Below are 12,155 nucleotides of genomic sequence, written 5' to 3'. Positions count from 1 at the left end.
TAAATAGCAGCATCTCAGTGGAATAAAGGATGTATACTTCGTCTTTATATGAACTTAAAATGACATTTTTATTGAATAGCTGTTTTTATTTTTGGAAAATAACATAAAGGGATTATTGAAACCATATAAAAATGTTTAGTAAAGCAAACATTTCACTGACCAAGATTAAATAATATCCACAGTAATGACAACAAAACATCAGCTAAATACAAAATACAAACTTTAGAAATCAACGTTTAAAATACTAGCAATCAAGAGCTGCATTACAAAATATGCGCAGACCCCTTTATACAAAAATATCATACAGAGGAATTTTGCCAAAATATCTGAAACCAAAAAGCAGACATGAAGACAATCTCATCAGACAAGTTATCTGATACCAGAGACATTTTAAATGATAGATGTAAGTATTGTTCCCTTTGATATTATCTTCCTTTTTGAGTCATGACCTTGATTTAACGCACCGATTTCTACGCGGAACATCAGTCGAGCCATTGAGAAATAATTGCATTTGTACGTTATTTAAATATGACGATCGACTCTTATCGACTGTACCCGAGCTATTGAAAATAAACCTGTCGCAACGTGATTATTTGTGGTGCTACAACTGAAAGCGATTCTTACAGAAACCATTTCAACCATTTTATAAAATGTTTTGTGAATTCAAGTGTTTCAGGATTCTTTGGGAAAACAAGGCAGTTTTTTGTTTTTTTTTTTGAAAAAGGTTTCAGGTTTTGGGTCAAAAGCTATGAATGGATGGTTACACAAATCAATGTGAAGGACCTCATGTGTCCGGCTCAAAGGCACTGTTGATGTTCCCGGTGGGTCTGCGGGGCAGAGGCCTGCCCGCCGACCCGGATCTCCTCTTGCTGCCCGTCGACCGCGGGGCGTCTCTGTCTGAAAAAGTGTCCTGAGGCGATGCTGCTGACTTTTTCACCTTCTTCTTCCTCTTCGCTCTGCGCGTGGGAGGGCAGGGGAAGAGGGCGCGTCTCTGAATTAACTTAAAGGATAAACTCCGGCTTTAGAAATTTTTCACGAGCCGAGACTTCGGGAGAAAATCAGGCGCTCCAGAAGACAACTTTTTGGAAAGCTGGAGGTTTAACATTTTTCCCTCAGGCGCTGCTGGTTCAACATCTGATGAAATGTGTCGCAAACATAATCCGTCTGAGCTTAAGGAGACGTCAGGCATAAACTGATTGTGCTCAGAGCGGTCAATGTTACCCAGAACCGATATTTAATTCCCGTCTACATGAGAGTGAATCTCCAATTAGACTCGAGGGACGGCCTGAACGCTGCACGTCAGGAGGAGTTACTTACTTGGCATCGGCTAATTCGGGGTCGGTGTCCGAGAGGGTCGGTTCAGAAAGAAACCTAAGATCCCCAGAAGAAGTGATGGCGGCGGAAACCTTGGAAAGGTGAGCGAAAGGAGAGAACAGCCAAATGTAAACAAAGAGGAAAGGGAAAGGAACCTCACCACGCAGATGAGCCACCGAAAAAGGAAGAAAGAAAGCTCAAGTAAAAAGTTTCCTCCTAATCCCGTTAAGATTCACATGCTGCATGTGCCTAATAATTTGTCATAACCAAATTAGTTTAACCAAATCAAGCAATGATACGATATCAGTCTAAGCTTTTTAGGCTGAAATGTCGCAATGCAAGCCTCGCTCTGTAACAAAGGGTGTGTTGTAGGTCAAGTATCCCACTTACAGAGTGAGAAAAGCCACACTACGGACAAAGAAGGAGGAAATAATTGCCATGTTTATATGAACCCCCCCCCATCTTCTAAACGCTTACCGATTAATAATGTCGGTCATTGCATTTCCTCACCCTTGTTGGCGTTGATCTCTCCACCGTCTCCTCGGACAAGACGGCGTTCCCCTCTACGGACTCCATCACATCTTCGCTGGAATTTCCTACGACAATTGAAACCCTCGATGAGTCAGGAGGGTTTCCCACAAGCGCCGATCACCGGTGTTGTCGGAAAAATCACGGACTGACCCTGATCCTCCACGTAAGAGGAGAGGAAATACCCCTGCTGCCCGCTGGCCAGGTATCCGAACCACCAGTTGTCGTTGTCCTTGTACAACACCTGGATGACATCGCCGCGGCGTAACGTCAGTTCATCCGAGCGGCAGGCTTTGTAGTCGTACAGCGAGACGACCTGGATGGAAAACACGAGGACGGCGTGATTGGATAGGAAACTGAGTTACGGATGGTTAAGTGAGGGGAAAACTCACAGTCTGATGGACGGGAGCAGATTCGGTATCCACGTTGGCGGCGGAGGAAATGTGGTCAGGATGGGTCTGAGGGAAAGCGGAGAACATGGGAGTGTGTTTGGACGTCAGCTGACACTTCATTTGCTTTGGATCAAAAAGAAAAACGGTTTTACCAAACTTTTTAACTGCTGATCCCCGACAGTGAAACACAGACGACACGCCGAACCCACAGAGGAGGTGGTTAAAGCTTAGAAAGCCATTAATACTCCAGATATCACTTTTCAGGATGTTCCCTGCCAGTATCCAAGTACTCCTTCCCTGATTTTCAGGTAAATCTGATAAATTAGCGAGAAATTTCTTGATCGTTTTCAGGTATTTTCTGTTTTTTTTTTCCTTGTCAAAGTAATACTTACATAGTTTTTGGGCACCTCATGTTGTATTTTCAGGTAATTATTAACACATTTGTGGGTCATTTCTAGTCTATTTTTGGCTAATTTTGTTCTGAGAGACAAATCTCATTGTTTTCAGCTCTTGTTGAAAAACAGTTATATTATATTCCAATATTCAGGTGATATTTTTGACGATATCTTTTGCTGATTCATTGTAAATTAATATTACCTTACTATTTATTTGTTTTCTGGTAATTTAGGTCTTTTTTTTTTTTTTTCTCTTCATGCAACAGTGGCGTCAATATGAAACTGACAGGATTTCATAGTCTTACTCCAGGATAAACTAATTCAAGTCTAAAAATGTTCTTTTTATAAGAACAAATACCCGTCTGCACCACATAACACACCTAAAAAAACAGGCTTACCGCCGGTAACGTGAACGACGAGACTCCTTTTACACGCTGACCTACCGGACTGAATCCACCTGTAATTACAAGAGAAATACCCGAGAGAGAAAACACGTCTGAGTTCAACGTTAGACTGAAACATCCTCGACTGACAAGTTGCAATTCAAACCCGAGTAAAAATGACCAGCTACATTTATCAGTAACCTACTAAACCACAAAACTGTAAACCCTGAGTCCCACAACCTTGCACTCTGTGCAGCTCTAATCTCTGGAAGTATTTGGGCTGCGGACGGTGCCATTCACTGGTGGAAGACGAAAAAAAAATGTGATTAACTGGATGATCCACTCACGGTTTTGGGCGCTCAGGGTTTCTGTGGGGATCAGCCGAGCTGCCGAGAGCTGCCGCCTGGAGCGCGACAGGAGGACGGATGGATGTGGCAACGAGGCGTTTAATCTCATCTGGAAAAGAAAAGCTGGACTTTAGATGGATTCTTAGCGACACAGAAACATGCATGTTAACTTATCAGAATATCACAAGGATTTAAAATATCCAGGCCATAACTATAAGTATTATTAGTGATGTAATGAGGTCAGGAGACTGAGATGTATTTTCTCAAGTTAAGTAAGCACAATTGAAAAGCAAGAGACCGGCTAACTTTCCTTCTCTTGAGCTAGTATTTTTCTTTGCTTCACTCTCTAGAAGCGCAAAAAGCAGCGTAAAAAACACCGTAAACCGCAGGCAATGATCCAAACTAAGATGCAAAAAAGCATCGCACATACGCAAAAGACTGGCTGCACAAATGGATCTGCAGGTTTAATCCTCATTCAAATCTGAAGTGTCTGGATTAAAACGCTTACGCTGCCTGGATCCGATACCACGCTCCTGTCTGGATCGGTGATGCTCGTTTTATCTGTGCAAAACAAAAACAAAAAAAAAGAGATTTGTCATTTTTCATGCGAAATGAAAAGACGCGTCTGTTGAAAGTACAGGGGAAATGCAGTTGAGTTGTAAAACTACACGGACTGACGTTTCACAATCAATACCTGGGTCGTACTCGTATCCAAAGGGCGAGGATTTCTGACGTGTTTCCTGCAAAACGGTTAAAAAGGGAACCATTAGGTGCATGTTTTTACTGGATTATTATTATTCATTCACTTGGATTTGAAAGAAATCTTAAATATATATATATTTACAAGGACTGAGTCTAGTTGCTCTTTGACGCGCTGCATTTTCAAAGCCAGTCTTGTTGTCTGGGCGAAGTGATCCATGGCCGACGTGTCCTGAAACAGCGGCGGGTCGGGCGTGTTTCTGACGCTTCTGGTGTCAGCGGAGGCCGACGCGCTCAGCGATTTCAGATTCTGCGCCTCCAGCTGGGACACTTTTACGGGACGGAACCACACGTACGCGTCACTTTAGCCGGACGTCGCTTCCGCTCGGTCGCCGGTGCATAAACAGTAAACGCTCACCTTTGCGGTCGTACAGGTAAACGTGTATCGGCTGGCTCTGGCCGAAGGCACAGAAGGCCACCATGTTCTCGTGCGGGTGGAAGGACACGCCGTTGAGAGCGCTGCGGTAGCAGAGCTCGGAGTAAACGGCAACCTGGTCACCTGATGCGGTTATACAAAATAAATTGTATTCTTTATCACGGTTTGATTTGTGACCGGCCTCTTCGTCGGCGAAACCGAACATCGTCCTCACCGGTTTCCGTGTTCCAAACGTAGGCCATTCCATCCTCGCTGCCGGAGAAGATGAAGTTTCCACAGGGAGTGAAGGTGCTGTAGATCTTCTCTCTGTAGTTTGTGGCTCCGCTGTACTTCTTTACAGCCAAGCTGAGATTACGCACAGAAACATTTTGATTTTTGGACATCAACAGGAAGTCTAAAAGCGTTTCTAACATTACACCGCAAACGGAAGACTCATAGATATGCAGTTATATTTGGAATTGTATAAAATGTATTGCTCCGTCCCGTCATCACGGTTAAAGGTTTCTATAGTTAGAACTTATTTACATTCTTAGATCCATCATTCTCAGCACGCTGTCTTTGGCGTGGATGAGCAGGCACCGTCCATTTGGATGCAGCTGCAGCGTGTTGATGGGGACCCTGATTAGGTCGCTCTCTGCAATTTTCTGCGAAGTTGAGAGACACTAAGAGCTTTTTCGTTTTGCGTCTTGATTCATGAGTTTGTAAACGAATACGCTCGCTGTGATGAATCCTCACCTTTTCTACACACCAGCGACGACACGGCTGCTGCTGCTTTCTCTCGCTTACCGCAGTGTTCCAGACAATGATGAGGCCCGTGTTGTCTGCAGAGAACATCCTGCTGCCTGAAAAGCAAAAAAAAAAAAAAAAAAAAAAAAGGAATATTTTAACTATTACCTAATGTGGGATTTTTTTTGTGACACTACTGGGATTTAAAATAGCAAGCTTTATTTAAAGGCAACATGAGGACAATTATGGTGCATCTCATGAAAAACACCAACATGGCTTTAAATCAATACGGCACTCATTCATATTTGTATGCTTTACTAATTTGATTTTCTAAAAATTGATCCTTAGATGGCTACCAAGGCACTTTTCTTCTCGCGTCCCACAGAAAGACTGATCAACGTAGAAAAACTCTAAATTTCTTGAAGCGTTATCTAATGTCAACAATTCCAATAGTTAGCAGCTGTCAAAGTAATCCAAGACAAGATGACCCCACATCCTCAGATCACCTGAAAGCCTCACAAGGTGAAAACTGAACCTCTTTACGGATGTTTTTCCAGCCTTTAGAACATTTTGAAATCATTTTGGTTAATATTTTTACAACTGAAGGCATCGCTCCATCATAACATAGATACATACGCTAAGGTGATTCTGCTGGGCAGCGATTTATAGGAACAGAAGGTGTGTATTTTTAGTAACTTCTCGACGCTGTGGTCACGACACGGCTTTTGCGCAAGAATGGACTCCAAGAGTGGAAAAAAAGTGGACAGTTTCTCCTTTATTGAGAGGTTCTGGCTACAATTAGGAACCTCCGGGGATTCCTCTCGGCCGGACTACCATAGAAACCTTTACGAGTTAGAACAACACTTCAGAATGGGGAACATGTTTGTGTTAGAAAGTTGTAATTTAGACATGGTTCCATATAGTTTTACATCTTGACAGTTTGTATCATACTTTGACTAATGGTGCTGGTGACAGGTGGCTACGCAGATAATTGTTTTCAAAAAACAATATGAGAAAAGACACACACACACACACACAATGCAAAATAGAATACCTTCAGGGTCGAAGCATATCGTGTTGATGAAACTGCCGTGACAATCGAACTCAAGCAGCAGCTGGCCGTTCACGTCGTCGACATCGAGCCTCCACACTCGCAGCAGAGAGTCGTAGCTCCCGGTCACCACCAGGTGCTGGGCTCTGGGGTGATACTGAGCGCAGTAAACGAAGGATGGATGAGGCAGAACCCTCTGGGCTGCTCCCTGGAGCTGCTCCACGTTCCACTCGCTGAAGGACAACAGGGTTTAGAGCAGACCGCTACAAAAATGATCACTTTCTCTGCTTTTGCTTGTTATGGGTTTACATTTGAGTAAAATTAACTTTTTTTTTTCATTCAATATATACATATAACTACTCACAACATTCCAAATACTACAACATAAATACTAAAATATGTAACCACTAATAGCGAAATCAGAGAAACTGATAATTTTATACATATATATGTATGTGTATATGCACACATGTATTTCTGTGTGTATATATACTCATACACGTGCATGTGTATAAAATTGTTAGTTTCAGTGATGTGTGTGATTTGATATCTCATTTTTGTTTCATTCAATATATATATATATATATATATATAAATACTCACAACATTCCAAATACTCCAACATAAATACTAAAATATGTTACCATAAAAAGCGAAATCAGAGTAATTGATAATTTTATGCATATATATGTATGTGTATATGCACGCATATATTTCTGTGTGTATATATGCACATACACATGCACGTGTATAAAATTGTCAGTTTCAGTGATGTGTGTGATTTGATTTGAATTTGTATGTGTGTGTGTGTTTGTGTATACACACACAAAAATTCCTGCAATTTATTCCTAATGTTGTGACAATTTACTCATTATAACTGTAGGTTTCCCTATTTACTCCATGTAAGTTTTTGTAAAATCATACATTGGAGTAAAAGGGTATTATTGTCTAGATGTCGACAGGAAAATAACTTTTCAAACTTGTTTTATTGCCGTAAAGACGAGACATATTGGGGGAAAAAAAATAAACAACAACCCATGCCTGAGCTGTATTCCATTTTTAAATCCTTTACCATCAATTTTGATATAATTCTTTCTATTCAATCCCAAAAACTCACCAAACAGTTCCGTCAGAGGAAGCGGACAGAAGACACCGATCGTCTCTGGACCAGCAGAGGTCATAGACGATTTTGAGATGGCCGTTGAAGGCGGCCAAAACCTTCCCGGAGGGGATTTCATACACTGAAAAAGACGCGTTGTTGTTATTTGCCGGGAAGCCGCGAGAGTCTGCTGTGCACACACAGCAGGTTAGCGAGCTGAAGCGCCAGCTGGAGAGATTTTTTACAGAGGAGACGCTGCTTACAGACGACAGGGAAAGCATCTCTGTCAGCACAGGCGGCGGCCAGTAACAGCCCGGCGTGAGAGAAGAGAACTGTGAAACAGCCCATCTGACCACCTCGGAACGCCAGAACGGGCTTGTTGGGAATCCGGCATACCTTCAACGAGAATGCACTGGTTAGACCTGGTCTCATTTTGCTCATTTCTTACTAATCAGAAAAAAAAAGTGATACACTTTCCCATCATTTTCAAAAAATGAGCCAGCCGGCGTTGATATTTGATCTAAGTTAGATTGCCAACCTGTCCGGGCAGCCGGTTCCATCTCAGCACCGGCGGCCTGCTTTCCAGAGACTGAGACATACTTCTCTTGGTGACTTCGTTCTGCAGCTCGCTATAAGACGTGCTTCCCCGCTCCTCCTGCAGCGCCATCATGGAACGGATACTCGGGTCCACCTGACGATTAGAGAGCACTGACATCACACCGCAGTATCGGAAAACTTCCTGCATTTACCGCAACATGTTGGAAATGTGTAAATTTGATGTGATTTGATGACGATATATGAACTAACTTACATGCTCAGGGAGTTTAATGCCTTTCACCGTGATATAAATGGTGGATGTGTATTTACTTCGGGAGTACTTTCTCCACCACTCGAACACTTCGATAGTCTTCGGTTGTCTCTTCGCCCTCAGCGGGGGGCAAAAGAGCTGCAGGCGAAGTTTACTGTCGATATTCAGCTCGCCGTTAGCGCCAACAAGCTACAAAAATACAATACCAAGTAAAGCATCAAACCGAAAACAACGATTCAAATTTAGATGACGGTTCTTTCCGAACGAGTAATTTTCCTTAATTTCCATCCCCATCAATAAAGTATCTCTACTAAAGTATTTCTACTCTAAATTGAGTACAGCGATACCTTGAGGAACGCCCAAGCAATCTTTCTGAAGCCTCGCTCATGCTTGTCAGTGTCAACATTGGCTCTGGCTTCCTCCATAGTTATGAAGTCAAGGATCTAGACGTTTGAATAAAGACACAGTTGAAAAAAAAAACACCTATTTTGATGCTAAGTCCCTATGGGAAATGTTTCTTACTTCAAAGAACAGTAGGACTCTTGGGCTTTCAGCGGTTTGTTGGACAAAATAGCCAAAGCGTTCGTTAAAAATGATCTGCTCCCGCCACTCCGGGATGACCGACTTGTTCTTCTTGAAGTCGAACGGCTGAGTCATGATGGGCAGAATGTGATCGACGCTGTCTTGCTCATAAAAGGACGACACCGGACGGTGGCTGTGCGAAAAAGACGGGACATAATAGGGTTGTTTAAAAAAAATAACAGAGGGGTTACAAGGGTCATCGTGTGATTTGGTGATACTTGAAAAATTTGGATCGGAATATATAAGGCACCGTGTTATGGCGCATCACATATCATATACACAACACAAACTAATGTTTGACATAGTTTTTTGAAATATTATCTCTGTTGTTACGTATTTCAAAGACAAACAAAATCGAATTTGTTGATACTTTCCCAGCCACTTCTTGATGAATCATAACTTGCTGCCTTCCGATTCAGGATTAAGTGTTGTTGTTTGCCAAATGAATTGTTGTTTTACTTGAGACATTTTTTTCTATTTTTCGTATAAGTTGTTTCTCATGTTTAACTGATGGCTCATTGTTTTCTGATGCTCAGCACCATCATATGATTTTCAAACAAATTATCAGAGTATTAAATGTATCCATTCTCACTTGTCCTCTTTCTTCACATACTGGCCGGTGTTTTCGTCCACGACATGAATCTTCACCATGGGATGTGAGATGAGGAGGTCGGTTTTCAAGCGATCTGCTCTGTGTACAAACACTCCCAGCACAAGACTGTCATCAAATACTGGTTTCTGAGGTTCTTCTTCCGACGGTTCTCCCACGTCTTTGACAACTGAACATTGAAAAGTGACGTTAAATACTTTCAATATCGTATCCTTGTAAATCATTTTTCCTAAATATTAACATCCAACCTTGCTTTTTCTTCTTTTTCTTCTTTTCCTTGGACTGAGGTTCCTTTTCCCCATCGACGCCCTGCTCTGGTTCCTCATCCTGATCCCTGGCAAAGTGATAACGGTTCAAAACTTCAACATGTTACCAAAAACATCACACTGGAGCCATAAAGTGTAAAACGCCAGCAATACTTTAACACGTATACACACCCCACATCAGAATCTGTGATGACGGATTTCAGCTTTTTCTTTTTCTTCTTCCCGACATCATTATTCAGTAATGCCATCTGGGAGGTTGAACTCTCATCTTCTGTTTTGACTTCTCCCTTCCCCAACGTCCTCTCCTCTTCTTCAATTTGCTGCTGATATTTGTGCAGTAGTGAGTCCTCAGTGTTATCCCCCCGGCTGCCTGCCTTGGCCTCCACATTTTTGCTTTTTTCCTTCTTGCTTTTCCGTTTCGTCTCCTGTCTGTCATCGACGTCCCCTCGCTCCAAACCAGCCTCAGACTTTGTGTCTTCAGGACCAGGCAAGGAGGGAAGCGCTCTCTTACTCTTCTTCTTGCCTTTGGGAGTCTGAGCCTCCTCTTGATTTTTATCATTATTAATCTTCTCTGCTACTTCCCGCTCTCTTCGTTTGTTCTTGGTAAAGCGCGGACTGGCCTCCTCCACTTGATAAGTGTTCTGAAGGATAGTCTCATCGTCCTCTGTGCTCTTATCCAGGTTAAGGTTCTTTTTAATGGTCTGAAGCTAAAAGGAGACCAGAGGGGAGGTAAAGAAATGTCAGTATTTCTATTTTCTATTAATAAGGAAATTAAATTAGTGAGGAGTTTGATGGAATTTGCCCGGACATGAACCAAAACAAAAGACAGCAGAGGTCTTTCATTACAAGATTACATTAAAAGTTTATAAAACTTCTCAGAATGTTAAAAAATTGAATATCTGAAAATCTATGACACTCCGACAATATCCTGTTTCTTTCAAAATAATCTTATGTGAAGGTATATTTTTGCGGATTGAGACAAACCAATTTAAATCAACTGTTCAGTTGTATAAGGGAGATCATTAAACACCTTTTCAGTAAAATGTCTACGGCTCAAACCAGATTCGGAAAACTTACCACAATTGTCTCTTTACTTTCAGATTTTTTCTTTTTTGTCTTTTTGTTCTCTGTCTCATTGTATTTCTTGAAAACCTCATTGAATCTCTCCCGGGCCTTCACCCGGTCCTCTGTTTCACCTAGAAAAAGCTCAAGTCAACATAAGCAACCCATCTAGAAGAAGATATTCCATTGGCAAGTACAACCTGATTCCCATTACCACACTATGTGAATAAAAACAACCGACAACTATCTATCACAAAAAGATTAGGTTTGAGAAGGTTTCGACTTTCACAATGTTTTGATAATCCTTTTTTCTGCATCCTCCATGATCACCCTCCCTCTCAACAACCGATTTTTAAAGATATCTAAAAATGTTAATGAGTATTTTATGTGTATACCTCATTCAAGATGGGCTCATAAGAATAAATAAACATGACCATCAGGGCTATTATACAAATGTGAAGTCGAACACAAATTTTCATGTTGAGATTCTTCATCTAGCGGACGTAATACGGCATCGTAATATGTTATGTTACGTTTTCAACACAGTAGATTTTCTTTAATATTGATAATGTCTTGATGGCTTCAACTAATGTTTTGTTTTTACATACCTGCAGGCATTCTGCGGTCCCAGGGTGGTTCTCATTCTGATTCCAAAAATAGTTAATCCAAGGGGGCGTCTTTCTAGTCTACAAACACAACAGGGACGAGGTAAACGTGGATTAACTGTTCAGCATGCAAAGTTATTTAATCCAAACTACTCATGTTATCGGTCCTCTTAAACGACAAGGACACAAACAGCACGAATGGCGTAACGCTAGCTACATTAGTTAGCTTAATATGTGCTAGCTTTAGCTAAAACGAGCCTTTTCGGAATGTAAATAAAGGTCGCCGTTTCGGTTCTAGAACAAACGATCCGAACCTCTGACAAGAACCGGGATCCACGACGGTACATCTAAGTCATAGTCAGGATTCGGGTGAAAGTATGTAGCCCTTGGTCGTGATTTCATCGAGCTAACGCGACACTGATTCGATCGCCTTCAAACTTTAGCGGAGACGCCACGACGGTTTCCAAGGCAACAACAGGGCCATGTCATACGCGTCTGTGACGTAAAGATACGACAAATCCACCAGCGGACCTTTTCAAAATAAAAACATTTATTTTGAAAAGCAAGATTTTCAACACTGGAATATGTCTCTTTGACACTTCTATTGCCGTAAATCTCAGATCTTGATCAGAATTGAATTTTTTCTTCCGTCTGTAATTCTATCAAATTGTTTTGCCAACATTTTAAGGAAACAAACCTGAATGAGTGAAGGAAATAGCAAAAATACATACAATGAAACGCAAAATACACGGGAGACCATAAAAGGTTTCAACAAAATAAACACCAATAAAATGCGACGTTATTATTATGAAAAATATACATGTTGTCAGAAAAGTGTCAATTCGGTTGAGA

General features: G+C 41.6%; 1 protein-coding gene across 4 annotated transcripts; it reads right to left on the bottom strand.

Moving 5' to 3' along the window:
- Nucleotides 1-65: 65 nt before the first annotated feature.
- Nucleotides 66-11,753, bottom strand: ahi1 (Abelson helper integration site 1). Of its 4 annotated transcripts, XM_086157371.1 has the most exons (27): nt 11,618-11,682; nt 11,307-11,384; nt 10,714-10,832; nt 9,808-10,343; nt 9,619-9,704; nt 9,353-9,539; nt 8,701-8,893; nt 8,526-8,621; nt 8,182-8,367; nt 7,909-8,061; nt 7,634-7,766; nt 7,389-7,512; nt 6,275-6,504; nt 5,230-5,336; nt 5,020-5,138; nt 4,709-4,839; nt 4,477-4,617; nt 4,204-4,388; nt 4,054-4,099; nt 3,868-3,920; nt 3,360-3,468; nt 3,028-3,086; nt 2,235-2,300; nt 1,996-2,158; nt 1,825-1,910; nt 1,318-1,406; nt 66-956 (listed from the first exon to the last, which is right to left on the bottom strand). In XM_086157371.1, the coding sequence occupies exons 2-27, from the start codon at nt 11,314-11,316 to the stop codon at nt 785-787; spliced, it is 3,579 nt and encodes a 1,192-aa protein (XP_086013497.1). In that variant the 5' UTR covers nt 11,317-11,384; nt 11,618-11,682; the 3' UTR covers nt 66-784. The 4 variants fall into 4 exon arrangements, 3 of the variants coding, with proteins under 3 accessions (XP_086013497.1, XP_086013507.1, XP_086013518.1); XM_086157381.1 differs by lacking the exon at nt 10,714-10,832 and having other exon boundaries at nt 11,618-11,753; XR_015106973.1 differs by lacking the exon at nt 11,618-11,682 and having other exon boundaries at nt 924-956; nt 1,792-1,910; nt 11,307-11,611.
- Nucleotides 11,754-12,155: the final 402 nt, after the last annotated feature.

Source organism: Fistularia commersonii, chromosome 1, assembly GCF_037954325.1.
Source record: "Fistularia commersonii isolate RoL2024-O1a breed Wild chromosome 1, RoL_Fcom_v1.0, whole genome shotgun sequence".
NCBI classification, from domain to species: Eukaryota; Metazoa; Chordata; class Actinopteri; order Syngnathiformes; family Fistulariidae; genus Fistularia; species Fistularia commersonii.
Note: the sequence above shows the minus strand (reverse complement) of the source record. Positions and strands in the feature narration are given on the sequence as shown.